General features: G+C 42.8%; 1 protein-coding gene across 13 annotated transcripts in view; it reads right to left on the bottom strand.

Annotated features, from left to right (window-relative positions):
* The window catches only part of LOC135525778 (MAP/microtubule affinity-regulating kinase 3-like), a 36605-nt gene that overhangs the window by 11025 nt on the left and 3057 nt on the right, over positions 1-22523 (bottom strand). For 11 of the 13 annotated variants that reach the window (XM_064953612.1, XM_064953616.1, XM_064953613.1 and 8 more), the window contains exons 2-8: positions 22326-22508; positions 22029-22082; positions 9942-9990; positions 4805-4870; positions 1863-1933; positions 859-915; positions 21-257 (exon numbers count right to left, since the gene is read on the bottom strand). In XM_064953612.1, the coding sequence (XP_064809684.1) occupies positions 21-257; positions 859-915; positions 1863-1933; positions 4805-4870; positions 9942-9990; positions 22029-22082; positions 22326-22508 (717 nt within the window). Of the gene's footprint in view, positions 1-20; positions 258-858; positions 916-1862; positions 1934-4804; positions 4871-9941; positions 9991-16496; positions 16666-20527; positions 21242-22028; positions 22083-22325; positions 22509-22523 lie in introns of those variants that run through there. The other 2 variants (XM_064953624.1, XM_064953623.1) reach the window with 2 other exon arrangements.

Below are 22523 nucleotides of genomic sequence, written 5' to 3'. Positions count from 1 at the left end.
CTATGAGTCTTACTACATACCTTAAGGTTCTGCCCGTCGAAGGGCAGAGAGCCGCTGACCAGTGTGTAGAGTATGACCCCCAGGCTCCAGACGTCCACCTCGGGCCCATCGTACTTCTTCCCCTGAAACAGCTCCGGGGCGGCGTAGGGTGGGGAGCCACAGAACGTGTCCAGCTTGTTCCCCATGGTGAACTCATTACTAAAGCCAAAGTCCGCTATCTTAATGTTCATGTCTGCATCCAGCAGCAGGTTCTCTGCCTAGAGACACAGGAGGGGAATTGGAGAAGAATGGGGTGATGTGGTGAGAGATGGCTGGGACGTCAGATTGAAAGAGAGGTAACAGACTACCTAGGCCACAGGTAAAAGTATAACACATTTGAATAACCCACAAAGATCCATGCTGACAGTAGAGTTCCAATCAGAGGTAGAGATGTCAAAGGCCCAACAAATATCTACTGATCCCTCCACAGAAAAACCCCTCACAAAACAAAGTGCTCTACAAGTCAAAGTTAGTGTCAAACACACAGGGGGAGACAGCTGCTCTCTGCTCTTACATCTCAGTCCTCATGGATAATTCATGAAGCTCTACAGCGTAAACACTGTATGGACACGCTGCTGATGGAAAGGAGATGGGAGCTCTGAACAGAGTAACTCCCACTGAGGTCGACCCCCTCACGCTAACCCGAGATAAAAATACAGGAGCATCAATATTTATTCTACATGTGGCAGCATATCAGAAGCTGGTGAAATGGAATGGCATTTTAAGTGAGTATGTGGTGCAATGGAGAACATGTGAGCAGGGAAAAGCACCGCCTTTGGCCACTTTAGTTCACCCCCCCCACCCTCACTGGGTCCTTACCTTCAGGTCTCTATGAACAATGTGCTTCTGGTGGCAGTACTGCACAGCAGAAACGATCTACAGAGAAACACACATACAGAGTGATACAGTTAGTCTTCCACCTGGCACAGTTTTCACACCTCCAGTAGGTGAAGGATATGGAGAGGAGATGTGGAGTACAACCACCCTGGGTGAAGGATATGGAGAGGAGATGTGGAGTACAACCACCCTGGGTGAAGGATGTGGTGAGGAGATGTGGAGTACAACCACCCTGGGTGAAGGATGTGGTGAGGAGATGTGGAGTACAACCACCCTGGGTGAAGGATGTGGTGAGGAGATGTGGAGTACAACCACCCTGGGTGAAGGATGTGGTGAGGAGATGTGGAGTACAACCACACTGGGTGAAGGATGTGGTGAGGAGATGTGGTGTACAACCCCCCTAGGTGAAGGATGTGGTGAGGAGATGTGGTGTACAACCCCCTTGGGTGAAGGATGTGGTGTACAACCCCCCCTAGGTGAAGGATGTGGTGAGGAGATGTGGTGTACAACCCTCCTGGGTGAAGGTTGCGGTGAGGAGATGTGGTGTCGAGTGAGAAGACAGATACAACTAAAAAGAGACCATGTCTAAGAAACAGTGTAGACATGAAGCTTGGAGAAAACTGAGTCTCCTCTTCCTGTGTGAGTATCTGCTCGAGGTTTATCAGAGCTCCCAACGAAACTCTGCAGTAAGATGAACCTGCGGTCAGACCAGGGAAGTAGTTAGCTATAGCCTCGACATTGCTGAGTGTGCCTGCCTATCCTCCCACTGCAGAGCGCTGTGTGGAGGCAGCACATCCCCAGTGTATCACTGTCAGTGGGAGAGAGATAAGCGATGAGGGCAGCTCTGTGTTTTGCCATTTCTCATAACTTTACAGTAACAGCAGACTATCCTGGGTGGTTTGGACACTGACCAGTGAGGAATCGGCAGGCAGACAGGCAAGGCAGGGTGAGAATCCAGCACACTGCGGGTAAAGTCCTGTACCTACCTGTCTAAATTTAGCCCTGGCCTCTTTTTCCTTCATCCTTCCGTGTGCAACAAGGTAGTCGAAGACCTCTCCTGCAAGAGAAAGAAGACAACAGTAAGGATATTAAATTGAAGGCTGTGTATTTCAAAGGGAATACGGTACGAAAACACTTTGTACATCAAATAAGGTCAAGGTTTAGAGCAGGGCTGTTCAATTCCGGTTCTGGAGGGCCAAAATACTTCCGTGTCTTGTTTCTACCTGGTAGTTAATGGCACACACCTGGTGTCCCATGTCTGAATTAAACCCTTATTAGGAGAGGATGAAAATCAGAAGTGTTTCGGCCCTCCAGGACTGACATTGAACAGCCCTAGTTTAGAGAATAATCCAAATCAAATCAAGAACTACTTTAAAACACAGTATGAGGAGGATGTGAACCTAACTGTTCCTCACGCCTACAGAGAGACACAGAACTCTTAATTCATTTACTGTAGTACTGTCCTGAAGGCACAAGCTTCTGAGTATGGCAACAACATCAGAGTCTTTCTTCAGCCCACGCAGCTGTGTTGTGTTCTCTCAAACCCGTCCATGCTAAAACGTGACACAGCTCTCTCGTATGCTAACAGCATCTGAGAGGTTAGGGGGTGAGAAGGGGGGTCCAGCATTAACAACTTGCCCCATAAAACCTTTTGTTCTGCATCCCCGAAACCCTCCCACACACAATCAGTGTTGATCTGCGGTGGCAGCAAGTGAGCATGTGTGTGAAAGAGCGAGCTTGTAGGCTGATATATTTCCTGTAGGGCTGACCCCGTTTTGTTGACTGGTCGTTTGTTTGGTCAATAGGCTTTTGGTTGACTGAGATTTCTTTAGTCGGGAAGTAGTACATAAAAAAAAAAAAAAATGTTCATGGTGTACAAGACACCTGTCTAATTGGCACCTGCCTGAGTGGACTAATCCATTATAGAGGCCGTGGGGATGGCACAGTCCATCACTAAGACATGTGCTACTGAAATTGTATATGGTTATATTACGTTTGAACAATGGTGCAACACTAATAAAAATAATATTTTATAACAGATGTGCGCTTTCTCCAGCGTTGGATAGCAGTCGCTGTCAGTGGTTCTGAAACACATCAGTGCACTGTTGGCGCCTAGACCATGTTGCTGTGTGCATAATAGCAAAGTTAACCAGCATATTGGTGTTGAGAACAATGCTGTGGAGGCAGCAGCAGAATGAGGAGATGAGGAGATGAGAAAAACAGCATTTTGACTTAATTGTAGCCTAACTGTTAAATGTGCCTGACTTTATAAATCATCAATATATATACAGAAATAAGACAGATCCTGCTTCTGTTGCCTGTTTGTTTAATAGCCTACTGATTCCATGAGCACCAAGCCTTCGTAAGCACCAAACCCCACACAACATGTCGGATAAGCAATTTCACAAATTTGTCTGTTTGCTATACTGTAATAAAGGCTTTATCTTGTTTTTCGTTGGAACAGCCTGTCGGGTATTATTTATCATTTATTTAGTGTTACTTACACTGTTTCAAATTGTCAGAAAAATATTTATAATAACCCTCCTTTTTCTTGATCTCATTATTGTTGTGACTATTATTGTTATGATTATCATTGTTATAATAATAAGTCATGTCATTATCATTGGTAGGCTTAGTATAGCTGCATCACATAACCGCCATTGAGCTGTAGGCCTAAGAGCGCATCCTGTTTAAACTTAATACTGAAACTTACTTTGATCTATCTATAACTTACAGTACTGTAACAATCAATCACTCATTCATTAATGTCATCACACAGCATGAGTCATTCATGATTTGAAATGCAATCAAGCATTGACCCTTGAATAATTAGCGTGAACAATAAATAAACCGTTCCATTTTGCTGTAATAAAGACTTTACAAAAAAAAAGGTTGTTTACATTGTTCCAAACCGTCAGAGAAATTATATTGTAATCTAACAGAACCTGTTTGGCACACATAATATGCACGGAGCGCTTGCTCCTTACCTTACGAGCTAAACTACTTCTATGCTCGCGTCGAGGCAAATAACACTGAAACATGCATGAGAGCACCAGCTGTACCGGAACACTGTGTGATCACACTCTCCGCAGCCGATGTGAGTAAGACCTTTAGACAGGTCAACATTTACAAGGCAGCTGGGCCAGACGGATTACCAGGACGTGTACTGCAAGCATGCGCTGACCAACTGTATTCACTGACATTTTCAACATCTCCCTGTCCGAGTCTGTAATACCAACATGTTTTAAGCAGACTACCATAGTGCCTGTGCCAAAGAACACTAAGGTAACCTGCCTAAATGACTACCAACCCGTAGCACTCACATCTGTAGCCATGAAGTGCTTTGAAAGGCTGGTCATGGCTCACATCAACACCATCATCCCAGAAACCCTAGACCCACTCCAATTTGCATACCGCCCCAACAGATCCACAGATGATGCAGTCTCCATTGCACTCCACACTGCCCTTTCCCACCTGGACAGCACAGCACAATAAACACTGTGATGGTCGCTGCAGCAGGGAGGAGAGAGTGACAATGGATGCTAGTCACACAGTCACTCACTGTCATTTTTTTTAACACATCAAGTCTGAGCCCGGCTCGGCACAATCAAATCAATTGCGGTCAGACTCCCTCTAGTCATGTGTGTCTTAATTATTTCATCAAACAGTGCACTTAACGCATCAGACAAGCTCAGTGAATATGCTGTAGTTGATTTCATTAAACACACAGGATTTGTCTACATATGGAAAAATACACTTGTGAAAATGTAGACCAATCGATGGGTGGAAAGAACCGAGATGACTCTCAGTCGACCATGATTGTTTTCAGTCGGGGACAGCCCTAGTTTCCTGTATGGCTCTTCACCATGCCCTATGCCATCACAGCAGTTACGGGGGCTGAGAAGCCGAGGCATAACATACTACTCACCTCCACTGGCATACTCCATCACCAGGTACAGCGTCCTCTCTGTCTCGATCACCTCAAACAGCTTGACTATGTAGAAAAGAGAAAGATCTGTCCTTGAATTCAGGCACACACTCAAAAACAATTAAGAATTTCATCTTTCTGGCTCAACTGTGTAACAATGGGTGTCCTGGATAGCTGACGGCATTGTCAGGGACCAGCGGTGTAAATGGATCCTGGTAAGAGAGAGACTCTGTACACCCGACACTGAACTGCTTTCTGTGTCACTGCGACCCTACTACCTGCCCCGTGAGTTCCCCCAATTGTTTGTTACTGTTGTGTACATTCAACCTAAAGCTAATATAACAAAGGCATCAGAGATGATTTATAATCTGTCACAGAAACTGGAATCCATCTCCCTCGATGCACCCACATTTATTTTAGGTGATTTTAACAACTGTACCTTGCAAAGTCCTGCGCACATACCACCAGTATGTGAAATGTCACAATAGGAAAAATAGGACTCTTGACTTGTGCAATGGGACAATACCAAAGGCGTTCTCTGCCACCACCAGACCTACCCCGGGGACATCAGACCACAATGTGGTCTACCTCAGGCCAACCTACTGTCAGCTCCTGGAGAGGGAGAAACCCACAGTTAAAACTACCTCAGGCCAACCTACTGTCAGCTCCTGGAGAGGGAGAAACCCACAGTTAAAACTACCTCAGGCCAACCTACTGTCAGCTCCTGGAGAGGGAGAAACCCACAGTTAAAACTGTCCAGATCTGGAATGACAAGGGTATCACTTGTCTCCAGGGGTGTTTTGACTGTACTATGTGGGAGGTATTTGGTCTCCAGGGGTGTTTTGACTGTACTATGTGGGAGGTATTTGGTCTCCAGGGGTGTTTTGACTGTACTATGTGGGAGGTATTTGAGGACAGCAGCTCTGATATTGATGAACTCACAGATGTTGTTTCAGACTATATAATCTTCTGTGTTGAGTCAGTTGTGCCTACTAAAACCTGTAAAATCTTCCCCAACAATAAGCCTTGGGTATCAAAACATCTAAAATCACTACTTGATAGGAAGAAGGTAATTTATGCCAAGGGTGATAGACAGGCTTTAAGAGATGTACAATGTGAGATCAAAAGACGGATACAGTGGGGCAAAAAAGTATTTAGTCAGCCACCAATTGTGCAAGTTCTCCCACTTAAAAAGATGAGGCCTGTGATGTTCATCATAGGTACACTTCAACTATGACAGACAAAATGAGCGAAAAAAAATCCAGAAAATCACATTGTAGGATTTTTAATGAATTTATTTGCAAATTATGGTGGAAAATAAGTATTTGGTCAATAACAATAGTTTCTCTCAGTACTTTGCCCCACTGTACTGGTGAACAAGGAGGCATACAAGCAAAGGGTGGAGAGGACCCCTCTCCTCAGGAAACGCAAGGGTGGCCTGGCCAAGGGATTAAATCCATGGGGAAAACCAGTGCTGACCATGGGAGATGTTTTCTTCTCAAGATTTGAATCAGACAACTTTGTGTTGGAGGTAAAACAAACGGAAGCACCATTACAAATGTTTGAGAGAGATGTTAAACAGTCTGATATTATAAAGTTGTTCAGGGGATGTAACAGACAAATCGCAGGCCCAGACAAAATAAGTGGACATGTGTTGAATGACTACTGCCCTGTTGCCTTGACATCCGTAGTAATGAAATTCCTTGAGAAACTTGTGGAAAGTAATATTCTCAGCATCACCCAGAAGCTTCTCGACTCATTTCAGTTTGCCTATCAACCTAGCAGAGGAGTTGATGATGCTATTCTTACCCTCCTTAACATGGTCTATAGACATCTAGAGGATGCCAAATCCCATGTTAGGGTTCTGTTTGTTGACTTTTCTTCAGCGTTCAACACAATCCAGCCCTACATTCTGGCACAGAGACTCATTCAGGACTTCTCCTTAGATGGGGGGCTGGTTTTGGGGCTGTTGGGACTTCCTGAGCCAACGCTCACAGCGAGTCAAAATTAGGTCCCCATGTGTCGGACATACGCAACACCAACACAGGCTCTCCTCGGGGATGTGTTTTGTCCCTACTCCTGTACACTAATAGTTGTACTAGTTCCCATCCTGACAGACACCTCGTTAAGTTCGCTGATGACACCGCCTTGATCAGCCTGTTGCATGATGACGAGGAACATCACGGCCCGGTCCTAGATGGCTTTGTAGAGTGGTGTGAGGAATCACACTTGGTCCTCAATACCATCAAGACCAAAGAGATGTGCATAGATTTCAGGAAGTGTACAACACCTCTGCAACATCTATCACTGGTCAGAATATAGAGATTGTAGAGGAATACAAATACCTGGGTGTCCTCTTGGACAATAAGCTTCAGTGGAGTAAATGTACAGACCTGATCGACAAAAAGAGCCAACAGAGACTGTACTTTCTCAAAAAGCTGGGATCTTTTAATGTAGACTGTCCTATACTGACTCCGCTTTACAAATATTTAATTGAGAGTATTTAAACTTTTTGTATTGTTTGTTGGTTTGGCAATGCCACTGTCAGCCAGAGAAATATGCTGAGAAGGATTATCACCATAGCAAGCAAGGTACTTGGAGTCAAACAGACAGGCCTGGATTAGATCTTTAAGGTCAGGGCCCTCCGCAAGGCTCAAAAAATCATTTTAGACCCAAGCCACCCCCTGTACCCGAACTTTGAACTACTCCCCTCTGGGCGCAGGTATAGGGCAACCCTCAGCAGGAAAAATAGAACTAGACAATCATTTGTGCCAGGTGTGATATCCCTACTAAATAGCTTGGGCTAATGTTCCTATCGACTCAGTAAGGCCAGCAGGCTAGTCTTTAATTATTATTATTTTTTAAAGTTTATTGGTACTTTATTGGTACTGTTAAGAAAGTTGTATTGTCAATTCTGTTTTGTATTTAAACTGATCTTTCAACGTGTACATGACACTACAACAACAACATTTCCACATGCGGATAACAAAGTCAGTAAGTAAGTAAGAAATATGGTTCTAGGGAGTTTATGTTCCTCAGTATCCAGAGCAAACGACCGTAGTTTAGAGCAAGGAATCCAGTTTACAATCATTCACATGTTCTACTGCTGATACAGTTGAAGTCAGAAGTTTACATACACTTAGGTTGGAGCTCCACCAATTTCTTGTTAACTAACTATAGTTTTGGCAAGTCGGTTAGGACATCTACTTTGTGCACGATACAAGTAATTTTCCCAACAATTGTTTACAGACAGATTACTTCACTTATTCACTGTATCACAATTCCAGTGGGTCAGACGTTTACATACATTAAGTTGACTGTGCCTTTAAACAGCTTGGAAAATTCCAGAAAATTATGTCATGGCTTTAGAAGCTTCAATTGGAGGTGTACCTGTGGATGTATTTCAAGGCCAACCTTCAAACTCAGCTTGACATCATGGGAAAATCAAAAGAAATCAGCCAAGACCTCAGAAAAAAAATTGTAGACCTCCACAAGTCTGGTTCATCCTTGGGAGCTATTTCCAAATGCCTGAAGGTACCACGTTCATCTGTACAAACATTAGTACGCAAGTATAAACAACATGGGACCACGCAGCTGTCATACCGCTCAGGAAGGAGACGCGTTCTGTCTCCTATAGATGAACATACTTTGATGTGAAAAGTGCAAATCAATCCGAGAACAACAGCAGCAACAGCTACCTTGTGAAGATTCTGGAGGAAACCGGTACAAAAGTATCTATATCCACAGTAAAAACGAGTCCTATATCGACATAACCGGAAAGACCGCTCAGCAAGAAAGAAGCCACTGCTCCAAAACAGCCATAAAAAAGCCAGACTACTGTTTTCAACTGCACATGGGGACAAAGATCGTACTTTTTGGAGAAATGTCCTTTGGTCTGATGAAACAAAAATAGAACTGTTTGGCCATAACGACCATCGTTATGTATGGAGGAAAAAGGGGGAGGCTTACAAGCCGAAGAACACCATCCCAACCATGAAGCACGGGGGTGGCAGCATCATGTTGTGGGGGTGCTTCGCTGCAGGAGGGACTGGTACACTTTACAATATAGATGGCATCATGAGGGACGAAAATGATGAAAATATATTGAAGCAACATCTCAAGACATCAGTCAGGAAGTTAAAGCTTGGTCGCAAATGGGTCTTCCAAATGGACAATGACCCCAAACATACTTCCAAAGTTGTGGCGAAATGGCTTAAGGACAACGAAAATTTGTGGCAGAACTGATAAAGTGTGTGCGAGCACGGTGGCCTACAAACCTGACTCAGTTACACCAGCTCTGTCAGGAGGAATGGGCCATATTCAACCAACTTATTGTGGGAAGGTTGTGGAAGGTTACCCGAAACGATTGACCCAAGTGAAACAATTTAAAGGCAATGCTACCAAAAGTACTAATTGGGCGTATGCAAACTTCTGACCCACTGGGAATGTGATGAAACCAATAAAAGCTGAAATAAATCACTCTCTACTATTATTCTGACATTTCACATTCTTAAAATAAAGTGGTGATCCTAAATGACCAAAGACAGGGAATTTTTACTAGGATTAAATGTCAGGGATTGTGAAAAACTGAATTTAAATGTATTTGGCTAAGGTCTAAGTAAACTTCCGACTTCAACTGTAGCCTTGAAGAGCCTGAGGAAACTGAATAAATGTATTTCTCATTTCCTTTGATCACTCCTCCAACTAACCTCTCCACTCCCTCATCTTAGAATAGCGCGTGTGTTGCTGCATACACTCTCTGGCCTACCATTTCTCACATGTGGGCATATTATACAGGGCACTCGTGCTTATTGGGTATACAGTGTAAACTCAGCCTCCCTGCAGTCTTTTCAGTGAGCTGATCTAACAGTCTCTGGATGAGTAGCTGAGAGCTCCATGGCTATATATAGTGGAGGTGGGATGGAGAAGAGGCTCCCTCTCACTCTTTTAAATGGTTATCATTGCACATTTAATTATAACCACATTTGAGCAGAGGAAATCATGACATGCGTGGGGTACAAAATTAAACGCAATTAACAACGTATCCTGTCTCCATCTGTAAGGTGGTGTGTAGTGTAGTGTGTAGTGTATGGTATTGTGTGGTGTATGGAGGTGTATGTGTGTGTGTTCTGCTTACCTATATTTGGGTGGTTTAAAATCTTCATTATTCTTACTTCTCTGAAGAGCTGCAGGGAGAGAAAATGTATTAATTGTTCGGTGTTGGACTGGATGTGTCAGAAAAGAGAGATAGTAGGGAACTGTTAGAGGTGGAATTGTATTTATATCTATATCTATATATATATATCTATATATATCTATATATCTATATACAGTGCCTTGCAAAAGTATTCGGCCCCCTTGAACTTTGCAACCTTTTGCCACATTTCAGGCTTCAAACAAAGATATAAAACTATATTTTTTTGTGAAGAATCAACAACAAGTGGGACACAATCATGAAGTGGAACGACATTTATTGGATATTTCAAACTTTTTTAACAAATCAAAAACTGAAAAATTGGGCGTGCAAAATTATTCAGCCCCCTTAAGTTATTTTGTAGCGCCACCTTTTGCTGCTATTACAGCTGTAAGTTGCTTGGGGTATGTCTCTATCAGTTTTGCACATCGAGAGACTGAATTTTTTTCCCATTCCTCCTTGCAAAACAGCTCGAGCTCAGTGAGGTTGGAAGGAGAGCATTTGTGAACAGCAGTTTTCAGTTCTTTCCACAGATTCTCGATTTCATTCAGGTCTGGACTTTGACTTGGCCATTCTAACACCTGGATATGTTTATTTTTGAACCATTCCATTGTAGATTTTGCTTTATGTTTTGGATCATTGTCTTGTTGGAAGACAAATCTCCGTCCCAGTCTCAGGTCTTTTGCAGACTCCATCAGGTTTTCTTCCAGAATGGTCCTGTATTTGGCTCCATCCATCTTCCCATCAATTTTAACCATCTTCCCTGTCCCTGCTGAAGAAAAGCAGGCCCAAACCATGATGCTGCCACCACCATGTTTGACAGTGGGGATGGTGTGTTCAAGGTGATGAGCTGTGTTGCTTTTACGCCAAACATAACGTTTTGCATTGTTGCCAAAAAGTTCAATTTTGGTTTCATCTGACCAGAGCACCTTCTTCCACATGTTTGGTGTGTCTCCTAGGTGGCTTGTGGCAAACTTTAAACAACACTTTTTATGGATATCTTTAAGAAATGGCTTTCTTCTTGCCACTCTTCCATAAAGGCCAGATTTGTGCAATATACGACTGATTGTTGTCCTATGGACAGAGTCTCCCACCTCAGCTGTAGATCTCTGCAGTTCATCCAGAGTGATCATGGGCCTCTTGGCTGCATCTCTGATCAGTCTTCTAGTTGTATGAGCTGAAAGTTTGAGGGCCGGCCAGGTCTTGGTAGATTTGCAGTGGTCTGATACTCCTTCCGTTTCAATATTATTGCTTGCACAGTGCTCCTTGGGATGTTTAAAGCTTGGGAAATCTTTTTGTATCCAAATCTGGCTTTAAACTTCTTCACAACAGTATCTCGGACCTGCCTGGTGTGTTCCTTGTTCTTCATGATGCTCTCTGCGCTTTTAACGGACCTCTGAGACTATCACAGTGCAGGTGCATTTATACGGAGACTTGATTACACACAGGTGGATTGTATTTATCATCATTAGTCATTTAGGTCAACATTGGATCATTCAGAGATCCTCACTGAACTTCTGGAGAGAGTTTGCTGCACTGAAAGTAAAGGGGCTGAATAATTTTGCACGCCCAATTTTTCAGTTTTTGATTTGTTAAAAAAGTTTGAAATATCCAATAAATGTCGTTCCACTTCATGATTGTGTCCCACTTGTTGTTGATTCTTCACAAAAAAAATACAGTTTTATAACTTTATGTTTGAAGCCTGAAATGTGGTAAAAGGTCGCAAAGTTCAAAGGGGCCGAATACTTTCGCAAGGCACTGTGTGTGTGTGTATACACACACACACACACACACACACACACACACACACACACACACACACAGTGGGGAGAACAAGTATTGATACACTGACGATTTTGCAGGGTTTCATACTTACAAAGCATGTAGAGGTCTGTAATTTTTATCATAGGTACACTTCAACTGTGAGAGACGGAATCTAAAACAAAAATCCAGAAAATCACATTGTATGATTTTTAAGTAATTAATTTGCATTTTATTGCATGACATAAGTATTTGATCACCTACCAACCAGTAGGTGATCTGTTTGAACTCGTTACCTGTATAAAAGACACCTGTCCACACACTCAATCAAACAGACTCCAACCTCTCCACAATGGCCAAGACCAGAGAGCTGTGTAAGGACATCAGGGATAAAATTGTAGACCTGCACAAGGTAGGGATGGGCTACAGGACAATAGGCAAGCAGCTTGGTGAGAAGACAACAACTGTTGGCGCAATTATTAGAAAATGGAAGTAGTTCAAGATGACGGTCAATCACCCTCGGTCTGGGGCTCCATGCAAGATCTCACCTCGTGGGGCATCAATGATCATGAGGAAAGTGAGGGATCAGCCCAGAACTCGACGGCAGGACCTGGTCAATGACCTGAAGAGAGCTGGGACCACAGTCTCAAAGAAAACCATTAGTAACACACTACGCCGTCATGGGTTAAAATCCTGCAGCGCACGCAATGTCCCCCTGCTCAAGCCAGCGCATGTCCAGGCCCGTCTGAAGTTTGCCAATGGCCATCTGGATGATCCAGAGGAGGAATAGGAGAAGGTCATGTGGTCTGATGAGTCAAAAATAGAGCCTTTTGGTCTAAACTCCACTTGCCGTGTTTGGAGGAAGAAGAAGGATGAGTACAACCCCAAGAACACCATCCCAACCGTGAAGCATGGAGGTGGAAACATCCTTCTTTGGGGATGCTTTTCTGCAAAGGGGACAGGACGACTGTACCATATTGAGGAGAGGATGATGGGGCCATGTATCGCGAGATCTTGGCCAACAACCTCCTTCCCTCAGTAAGAGCATTAAAGATGGGTAGTGGCTGGGTCTTCCAGCATGACAACAACCCGAAACACACAGCCAGGACAACTAAGGAGTGGCTCCGTAAGAAGCATCTCAAGGTCATGGAGTGGCCTAGCCAGTCTCCAGACCTGAACCCAATAGAAAATCTTTGGAGGGCACTGAAAGTCCGTATTGCCCAGTGACAGCCCCGAAACCTGAAGGATCTGGAGAAGGTTTGTATGGAGGAGTGGGCCAAAATCCCTGCTGCAGTTTGTGCAAACTTGGTCAAGAACTACAGGCAACGTATGATCTCTGTAATTGCAAACAAAGGTTTCTGTACCAAATATTCTGCTTTTCTGATGTATCAAATACTTATGTCATGCAATAAAATGCAAATTAATTATTTAAAAATCACACAATGTGATTTTCTGGATTTTGTTTTAGACTCTGTCTCTCACAGTTGAAGTCGACCTATGATAAAAAATTACAGACCTCTACGTGCTTTGTAAGTCGGAAAACCTGCAAAATCGGCAGTGTATCAAATACTTGTTCTTCACACTATATATATATATATATATATATATCTATCTCTCACACACACACACACATACACTGAAAAAATATATAAATACAACAATTTCAAAGATTTTACTGAGCTACAGCTCATATAAGGAAATCAGTCAATTTAAATAATTAATTAGGCCCTAATCTATGGATTTCACATGACTGGGAATACAGATATGCATCTGTTGGTCAGAGAGACCGTAAAGAGTAGGGGCGTGGATCAGAAAACCTGTTGGTCCCTGTTGTGACCACCATTTGCCTCATACATCTCCTTCACAGAGATGATCTGGCTGTTGATTGTGGATCGTTGTCCCACTGCTCTTCAATGGCTGTGAGAAGTTACTGGATATTGGAAGGAACTGGAACACGCTGCCGTAGACCTCGATCCAGAGCATCCCAAACATGCTCAATGGGTGACATGTCTAGTAAGTATGCAGGCCACGGAAGAACTGGGACTTTTTCAGCTTCCAGGAATTGTGTACAGATCCTTGCGACATGCTGAAACATGAGGTGATGGCGGAGGATGAATGGAAAGACAATGGGCCTCAGGATCTCGTCACAGTATCGCTGTTCATTCAAATTGCCATCGATAAAATGCAATCGTGTTCGTTGTTGTAACTTATGCCTTCCCATACCATAACCCCACCATGGGGCACTCAGTTCACAACGTTGACATCAGCAAATCACACACCCACATGACGCCATATACGTATGTGGTCTGCGGTTGTGCGGCCAGTTGGACGTACTGCCAAATTCTCTAAAACGCAGTTGGAGGCAGCTTATGGTATTGAAATTAACATTAAATTCTCTGGCAACAGCTCTGGTGGACATTCTTGCAGTCAGCATGCCATTGCATGCTCTATCACTCAAAACTTGCGACACCAGTGGCATTGTGTTGTGACAAAATTTCTCATTTTAGAGATCCCTTTTATTGTCCCCAGCACAAGGTGTACCTGTGTCTTGATATGCCACACCTGTCAGATAAACTAATTTGTGCACAACATTTGAGAGAAATAAGCTTTTTGTGCATATGGAACATTTCTGGGATATTTTATTTCAGCTCATTAAACATGGGATCAACACTTTACATTTTAGTTCAGTCTATATGCTTTATATGTCTTAAATAATACAATAGTCACTTCCACATACCGAGTGATGATGTTGGGGAATGTTACTATTAGTTAACATGCAATATTTTGTACTAATAATGACCTATATTAATTGAGTGACTATGACATATGATAACCAACTAATACCCAGGGCCGATCAGGCTTTACAAAAACAGGATGATACTAACACTTACAGTAGTAGGAGTAGTAAGAAAGGCAACATGTAGGAAAGACAGTTGGCTGACATAGGAAGAAAAGCTCACTGACACGTGATGACAGACACTGATGTGGTTTTCGCTTACAGAGCAGTTCTCTGAGAAAATGTATCTCTGCCCATATATTTCCCAAGCACTAGTCTGGTTTTTACAAACATCAAGAATACATTGTTGTGCTATTAAAGAAGTTGAAGTGAAGTTCCGATTATTGTCCACACCTATCTTTCAGAACCTTAGACTTTACCGGTATCAACGTTATTTGAGCAAGACACCTGCACACACAGAAACAAGACAAATGCTCCATAACCATTAGAGAGTGATCTGAGTTGTGTCAGAGCCAAAAATGCTCTTTCGGGTTCAGTCTTAGTGGGAATAAAATAACTAAGTGCTATTTATTATTGATCCTCCTTTACGACAGCTCACTGTGCTCCCATCCCCCTTCCGCCCATAAAATAATAAAAGTCATCCATATTTAAAAGAGCAGGAGCCGTGCCTGATGCTGTGCCATGTACTGGCCTTTCTAGCTTCTACTGTGCCTTCTGGCATTACCCAATACAAGGTGCTGCAGCAGTCAATGCATAGGAGGAAATATATCACCATGTCTGGAACACACAGCTTAATGCCATCCTAACTGTTCACGCATCAAGAAACACAGACACGACACGCTCTATTCTGGGGATGCCAGGATGTTTGGAGGATGACAGACCAGGGTAGTGTTCACATTGAAACCCAACCTGAACATTGTTCATCTCCAAGTCTCTCAACTTTATAGTATAATTTCCGGTTTAGCTAAAATACTTCAACAGAAAAACACTCTGAACACGATAGTAACAAACAAGCGTAGATTTGACTTGGTTCTTCCTTGCTAGGGGAAGAGAAGTCATAGCCTTGGCTTGAGGTCTAGCTCACTTTCATTACACTCTTCCCATTATACCCCTCTACCCATTTTTATAGCAAAATATTCTCAGAGTGCTGCGTAAACATAGAGAAATAAGTGTTGTATTTTCATTTATTAGCGATCCCCATTAGAGCTACTCTTCCTGGGGTCCAAAAACATTAAGGCACCTACATCACACAAAACAAAAAGATAAAACAGTACATGATATAACATTATTACACCACTACAATACAAAATGTATAACACTACCGCAAAGTGTCAGATCTGGAGGAAACCTGGCACCATCCCTACGGTGAAGCATGGTGGTGGCAGCATCATGGTGTGGGGATGTTTTTCAGGGACTGGGAGACTAGTCAGGATCGAGGGAATGATGAACGGAGCAAAGTACAGAGAGATCCTTGATGAAAACTTGCTCCAGAGTGCTCAGAGCCTCAGACTGGGGGCGAAGATTCACCTTCCAACAGGACAACGACCCTAAGCACACAGCCAAGACAATGCAGAAGTGGCTTTGGGATAAGTCTCAATGTCCTTGAGCGGCCCAGCCAGAGCCCGGACTTTAACCCGATCTAACATCTCTGGAGAAACCTGAAAATAGCTGTGCAGCAACCCTCCCCATACAACCTGACAGAGCTTGAGAGGATCTGCAGAGAAGAATGGGGGAAATCCCCAAATACAGGTGTGCCAAGCTTGTAGTGTCATATCCAAGAAGCCTCAAGGTTGTAATCGCTGCCAAATGTGCTTCAACAAAGTACTGAGTAAACGGTCTGAATAACTAATAAATGTTTTTGCTTTGTCGTTATTGGGTATTGTGTGTAGATTGATGAGGGATAAAAACAATTTAAGACATTTTAGGATAAGGCTGTTAGGTAACAAAATCTGGAAAAAGTCAAGGGGTCTGAATAATTTCCAAATGCACTGTACCTGATGTGGAGTGGAGTTCCATGTAGTCATGGCTCTATGTAGTACTGTGCGCCTCCCATAGTCTGTTCTGGACCATTTTCCATGTCATGGATAGGCAGGCAGACAGACTTAACATTGTTTCGTAAAAAACTGAGTTCCCCTATGTGTGGTTGCTGGATGGGTTTCGTGATGTTCTCTAGAGAAAACCATAGGGAACAGACAACACTATCCTTACAGCAGTATTGACAGGCTTATGTAGTGATGAAGAGTGGAACCGGTCAGTTCTTGCACACACACACACAAACAGACCACATGGGAACCACCAGGCTAAGGCACCATAACAAAACATCACAATAGACACAACACTTCTATGTAGATTGTGTTGCCAACAATCCAGGCTTACCAGTAAGGCTGCGAATTGTCAGGGACCTCACTATACCATATTATCACAACTTCAGTTTCGATACGATATGTATTGCATTTCTCACGATTCTATATCTATTGCAATTCGATATTGTGATTTTATTACATTTCGATGTTCCAAACATATTGCTCACCATACTTCTTCTGCAGAGGGACAAGAGAAAATTAGTTTTGGTCAGTCATGGAATTAAAAGTGCTGAAAACAAATTGGCTCCCTATTTAAAAAGAAGATGGCGAACAATCTATGAAGGACAAATACTGGAGGTTTGGTGCAGGTACAGCCAGTCAAAAACAATATTGCAATATTGTCAAAACTGTACAACATAGTGTCATAAACTGTATGGATTTTTCCCCCATCACTACTTACCAGTTCCCTAATATATGGATCAGCAACCTTTACTTATGCTACAAGGCTAATTGTCACAGCAGGTCCCATTTCAACAGTCAGTTCGACATTTATTTGTGAGCACTGCTTCTGCTCTCATTAGCCTATACTGAACTTAAAACAGGTTTAGTGCTGCTCTGTGGTAACTTTATGAGAAGGGAGTAGGAGAGCAGTAGAAGAAGAGGCCACACCACACCAGACTCCAAACATCTGAGAATCAACTGTTTACATTTAATCAAAGGCTTTGGCCATTTCCCTAACCTTTGCCCTCTAAACTGGGCAACAACAGCCTGGCCTGGTCATGTGACCTTCAGTGAAGAGAGGGAGTGAGTTCGGGAGGAATAGAGGTAAAAAGATTACAATGAGCTTGTCACGGATGTGAGCTCTTCCAAACTATTAAAAACCAAGGATGAAAACAAAGACTTCGGCTTAAGACCATTTTTTGATTCACTGTCCCAATAACAGAACCACACACATTTTGCAGTCCCTCTTCTCAGTGTACCTGGACCTCTTAGATTTGTTGGTGCTGAAGAGGTAGAGTTCCTTTTGTTCACAAATCATCGCCTAAGTCAGACAAGGGGATTTCAATAGGCAAAGGCAACATTTAAAGAAGATATTGATAGCTTTGTAATACTAAAAATGAGTTACATCAAGTACCCAACACAACATGACTATTCCTAGGGGCTATTACTAAATTGTTAACAGAAGCTCCATGTGGTGTGTGTTTCCAACAAGCCACATCATAAATAGCCTCATGATTCAGATAGGGCTCAATGAAATTTGTTTTAATCAAATCACATTTTATCTGTCACGTGCGTTGAATAAAACAGGTGTAGACCTTACCGTGAAATGCTTACTTACGAGCCCTTAACCAACAACAGTTCAAGAAATAAGAGTTTAGTAAAAACATTTACTAAATAAACTAAAGCAAAAAATACAATAAAAAGTAACACAATAATACTAACACAATGGGGGTACCGGCACCGATTCAATGGGGGTAGAGGTTAGTTGAGGTAATTTGTACATGTAGGTAGGGGTAAAGTGACTATGCATAGAAAATAAACAGCGAGTCACAGCAGTGTGAAAAAACAAAGGCAGGGGGAGGGGGGGGGGGGGGGGGGTCAAAGTAAATAGTCCAGGTGACCATTTGATTAATTGTTCAGCAGTCTTGTGGCTTGGGGGTAGAAGCTGTTAAGGAAACTTTTGGACCTAGACTTGGTGCTCCGGTACCGCTTGCCGTGGGGTAGCAGAGAGAACAGTCTATGACTTGTGTGACTGGAGTCTTTGACCATTTCTGGGGCCTTTCTCTGACACTGCCTAGTAGATACAGGTGCAGTCGGAAGTTTACATACACTTACATGCTGATCAGACCAGACACGTCGCAATGTTTTTTTTTTTGAAATCCATGTTATTCAATTATTGCACCCACACTGCTCTTGCGCGCCAACGAGCGTCTGCGATGCCAAGGGCTAAAATAGAACTCCTATTTCTGACGCAGATCGCGCTGAAAGTCCTGCCTCTCCCATCTCCTCATTGGTTTATAGAAGCAGGTACCCACGTGCCATCTCCTCATTGGTCATATCCACGTGGGTGATTGAAAGACAAACTGTTTTGTAATACTATGAAAGTTTATATGCGATCACCATATAAGTTCAAAGATGAAAAAGCCTGGAAGGAGGAGAGATGACAAGAAACGATTCAGTTGACTGTGTGGATTAATTGTCGGAGTAGAGGTCCTTGTGCATTTCAGGTAAAATAACAACTCAATGTTTATATCTCCGAACAAATTAGCTAGACCAGCAAGCTAGCTAAATAGGACACATCAGTTTAGCAAGTGCAAGCTAACTAGCTAAATTGTCATACATGTTTAATGCTTTTCGACCTGTCCCCAAATTAATGTCATTGTTTCAGAGTTTGTTTTGACATTTTCACCTGCGTATCGTGATCGCTTTTGGTGTAGGGGGACAAAATTAATGTATGCACGCTAGCGCACGCGCACAGCCGGATTGGGTTCCGTATTAGGTTGGAGTCAAAACTCATTTTTCAACCATTCTACAAATTTCTTGTTAATTAACTATAGTTTTGGCAAGTCGGTTAGGACTTCAACTTTGTGCATGACAAGTAATTTTTCCAACAATTGTTTACGGAGACTCACTGTATCACATTTCCAGTGGGTCAGAAGTTTACATACACTAAGTTGACTGTGCCTTTAAACAGCTTGGAAGATTCCAGATAATGATGCCATGGCTTTAAAAGCTTCTGATTGGCTAATTGACATAATTTGAGTCAATTGGAGGTGTACCTGTGAATGTATTTCAAGGCCAATCTTCAAACTCAGTGCATCTTTGCTTGACATCATGGGAAAATCAAAAGAAATCAGCCAAGACCTCAGAAATAAAATTGTAGACCTCCACAACTCTGGTTCATCCTTAGGAGTAATTTCCAAATGCCTGAAGGTGCCACGTTCATCTGTACAAACACCATGGGACAATGCTGCTGTCATACCGCTCAGGAAGGAGACACATTCTGTCTCCTAGAGATGAACGTACTTTTGTGTGAAAAGTGCAAATCAATCATTGATGCACTAACTGATGTATATTATCCGTGTCGCCGTTTAGCCACGACTTGGTGAAACATGATATTATAGTTTTTAATGTCCAGTTGGTAGGATAGTCGCGAACGAATATCCAGTTTATTTTCCAGTGATTGTATGTTGGCCAATAGAACGGATGGTAGAGGTGGGTTACCCAATTGCCGACAAATTCTAACAAGGCACCTTGATCGCCACCCCCTGTATTTCCGTATTTTCTTCACACGAATGACAGGGATTTGGGCCTGGTCTCGGAGAAACATTTTATCCTTCACATTGGGTGAGTAATGGCTGTTCTGATATCCATAAGCTATTTTTGTTCATACGAGATGGTAGCAGCATTATGTACAAAATAAGTTACAAATGCAAAAAAATATAAAAAAATAACAGTTGGTTAGAAGCCCGTAAAACGGCAGCCATCCCCTCTGGCGCCATTGTAAGAGATTTTTGTAATCTTTGCACGTTCCTGTTCTCTGTTTTGTTTTTCCAGGTTTTCAACAAAATTGGATGTTCTACTAAGTCCACAAAAATGCTTAAACCACATCAGGAGACCACTTTTGAGGTCTGGAAAAATCTACGAAATTTAGATATTTTGGTGTAGTTACCCTTTATTTCAAGTACGCACCAGCCAGTGACCATTGTTTGGTTAATGATGTTTCTGTAGCGCTCATGTGGTTGCAGTTTGCAAAACAAACGGCCATTGGATTGATGCAAATAATCATATCATTCTGCCAGGTAGGGATAGGCCACTTTGTAGTTAGCATGTCATTGAGAAGGTTTTTGGGAAAGACTTTCTATCTCTACCAGAAGGTCATCATTAGCATCATTAAAAAAATGTAGAAATATATATACACACACACACACAGGGGCATTCCTGTGCTGTTTCAAAAAGTTGCAGGACAAAGACGAATCACTGATGCATTTTGTCTTATTACTAACATGGGCAAATTAATGAAATTTAGAATAAATTCAATATATTTATACTGAATAAAAATATAAACGCAACACGTGAAGTGTTCATCCCATGTTTCATGAGCTAAAAGAAAAAGAAAAGAATATTCACAGAAATGTTCCATACGCACAAAAAGCTTATTTATCTCAAATTATGGGCACAAATGTGTTTACATTTCTCCTTTGCCAATATAATCCATCCACCTGACAGGTGGGGCATAAGCAAGGAGCTGATTAAACAGCATGATCATTACACAGGTGCACCTTGTGCTGGGGACAATAAAAGGCCACTTTAAAATGTGCAGTTTTGTCACACAACACAATTCCACAGATGTCCCAAGTTTTGAGGGAGTGTGCAATTGGCATACTGACTGCAGGAATGTCCACCGCATTGCCCAGGACCTCCACATCCGGCTTCTTCACCTGCGGGATGTCGGAGGAGGGGTGGGTTGATGAAAAGTATTTCTGTCTGTAATAAAGCCCGTTTTATGGGGAAACTCATTCTGATTGGCTGTGCCTGGCTCCCCAGTGAGTGGGCCTATGCTCTCCCAGGCGAATCAATAGCTGTGCCCCTGCCCTGTCATGTGAAATCCACAGATTAGGGCCTAATTAATTTCTTTAAATTTACTGATTTCCTTATATGAACTGTTACTCAGGAAAATCTTTGAAATTGCTGCATGTTGAGTTTATATTTTTGTTCAGTGGTTGATTTCCTACTGAAGTTCAATACATTTTTTACATTGTTGAATTCCATTTTAATGTCTGGATTCCGTGATTCTGTCCACAACGCTGATTTTATAGGGCCCTACTCAGAGTTTCTGTTGACTTAGCACAGCCTATGTCAAAGGACCTGTCTTTAAATACAAAGCACCGAATCAATGGTGCTTTGGAAAAACAGATGGAAACTACAGCTAAGCAGCGAGTGAGAGAGATGCTTATTCTGAGTCTCAGTGGGGCAGGCAGAATACCAACGACCACCCCAGCACCCTGGGTAAGCCCTGGTCATGCTCTGTCTGTCTGTCAAACCCTGCCTGATGCAGCACATCAGTCATATCAATAATGCCCTCTGACTGGCAAAAACCACCACCAGGGCACAGGGCCAAAACTACACAGGTCAGTGGTTACACAGCCACGATAAAAAATGATATAGTTTGCCACACAACCTCAATAAGTGTACTGGGAATCACAGCCACACAGGGAGGATCCTTACCTTTTGAAGGCTGTTTGGGTTCAGTTGTGTCTTATCGATAATCTTTATCGCCACCTGAGGAGAGAGCAAAAACAAAGTGTGTAAACAATTATGCTCTGAGGACCCTTCACTGGGATCAACACAGCACACACATGACTTATCTTTTATTTTTATGTCCCCCACTTATGAACAAGATACAATTCCTATTTGCACAAGAACAATGCTATTGAGAGGGGAAAGAATAGACTAGTGAAGCTAGGTAAACCAGAAAGGGGCTACAGCAGCCTGTCCTGCTGCAGGCCTAGTCTCTCCTCTCACCTCTCTGCCAGTGAGGATGTGACGGGCCAGCTTGACCTTGGCGAAGTTGCCCTTCCCAATGGTCTTCAGGAGTCGGTAGTTCCCCACATGAGGCTGCTCGTCGGCACCAGAGTTCCGGGTGCGGACCCCTGAGCGGACAGAGCGAGCGGTGACCTCCTGGCGCCCATTGCTGTGAGACGTATGCTGTGGACATACACA

The sequence above is a fragment of the Oncorhynchus masou genome, chromosome 32 (assembly GCF_036934945.1).
Source record: "Oncorhynchus masou masou isolate Uvic2021 chromosome 32, UVic_Omas_1.1, whole genome shotgun sequence".
Classification (NCBI taxonomy): domain Eukaryota; kingdom Metazoa; phylum Chordata; class Actinopteri; order Salmoniformes; family Salmonidae; genus Oncorhynchus; species Oncorhynchus masou.
Note: the sequence above shows the minus strand (reverse complement) of the source record. Positions and strands in the feature narration are given on the sequence as shown.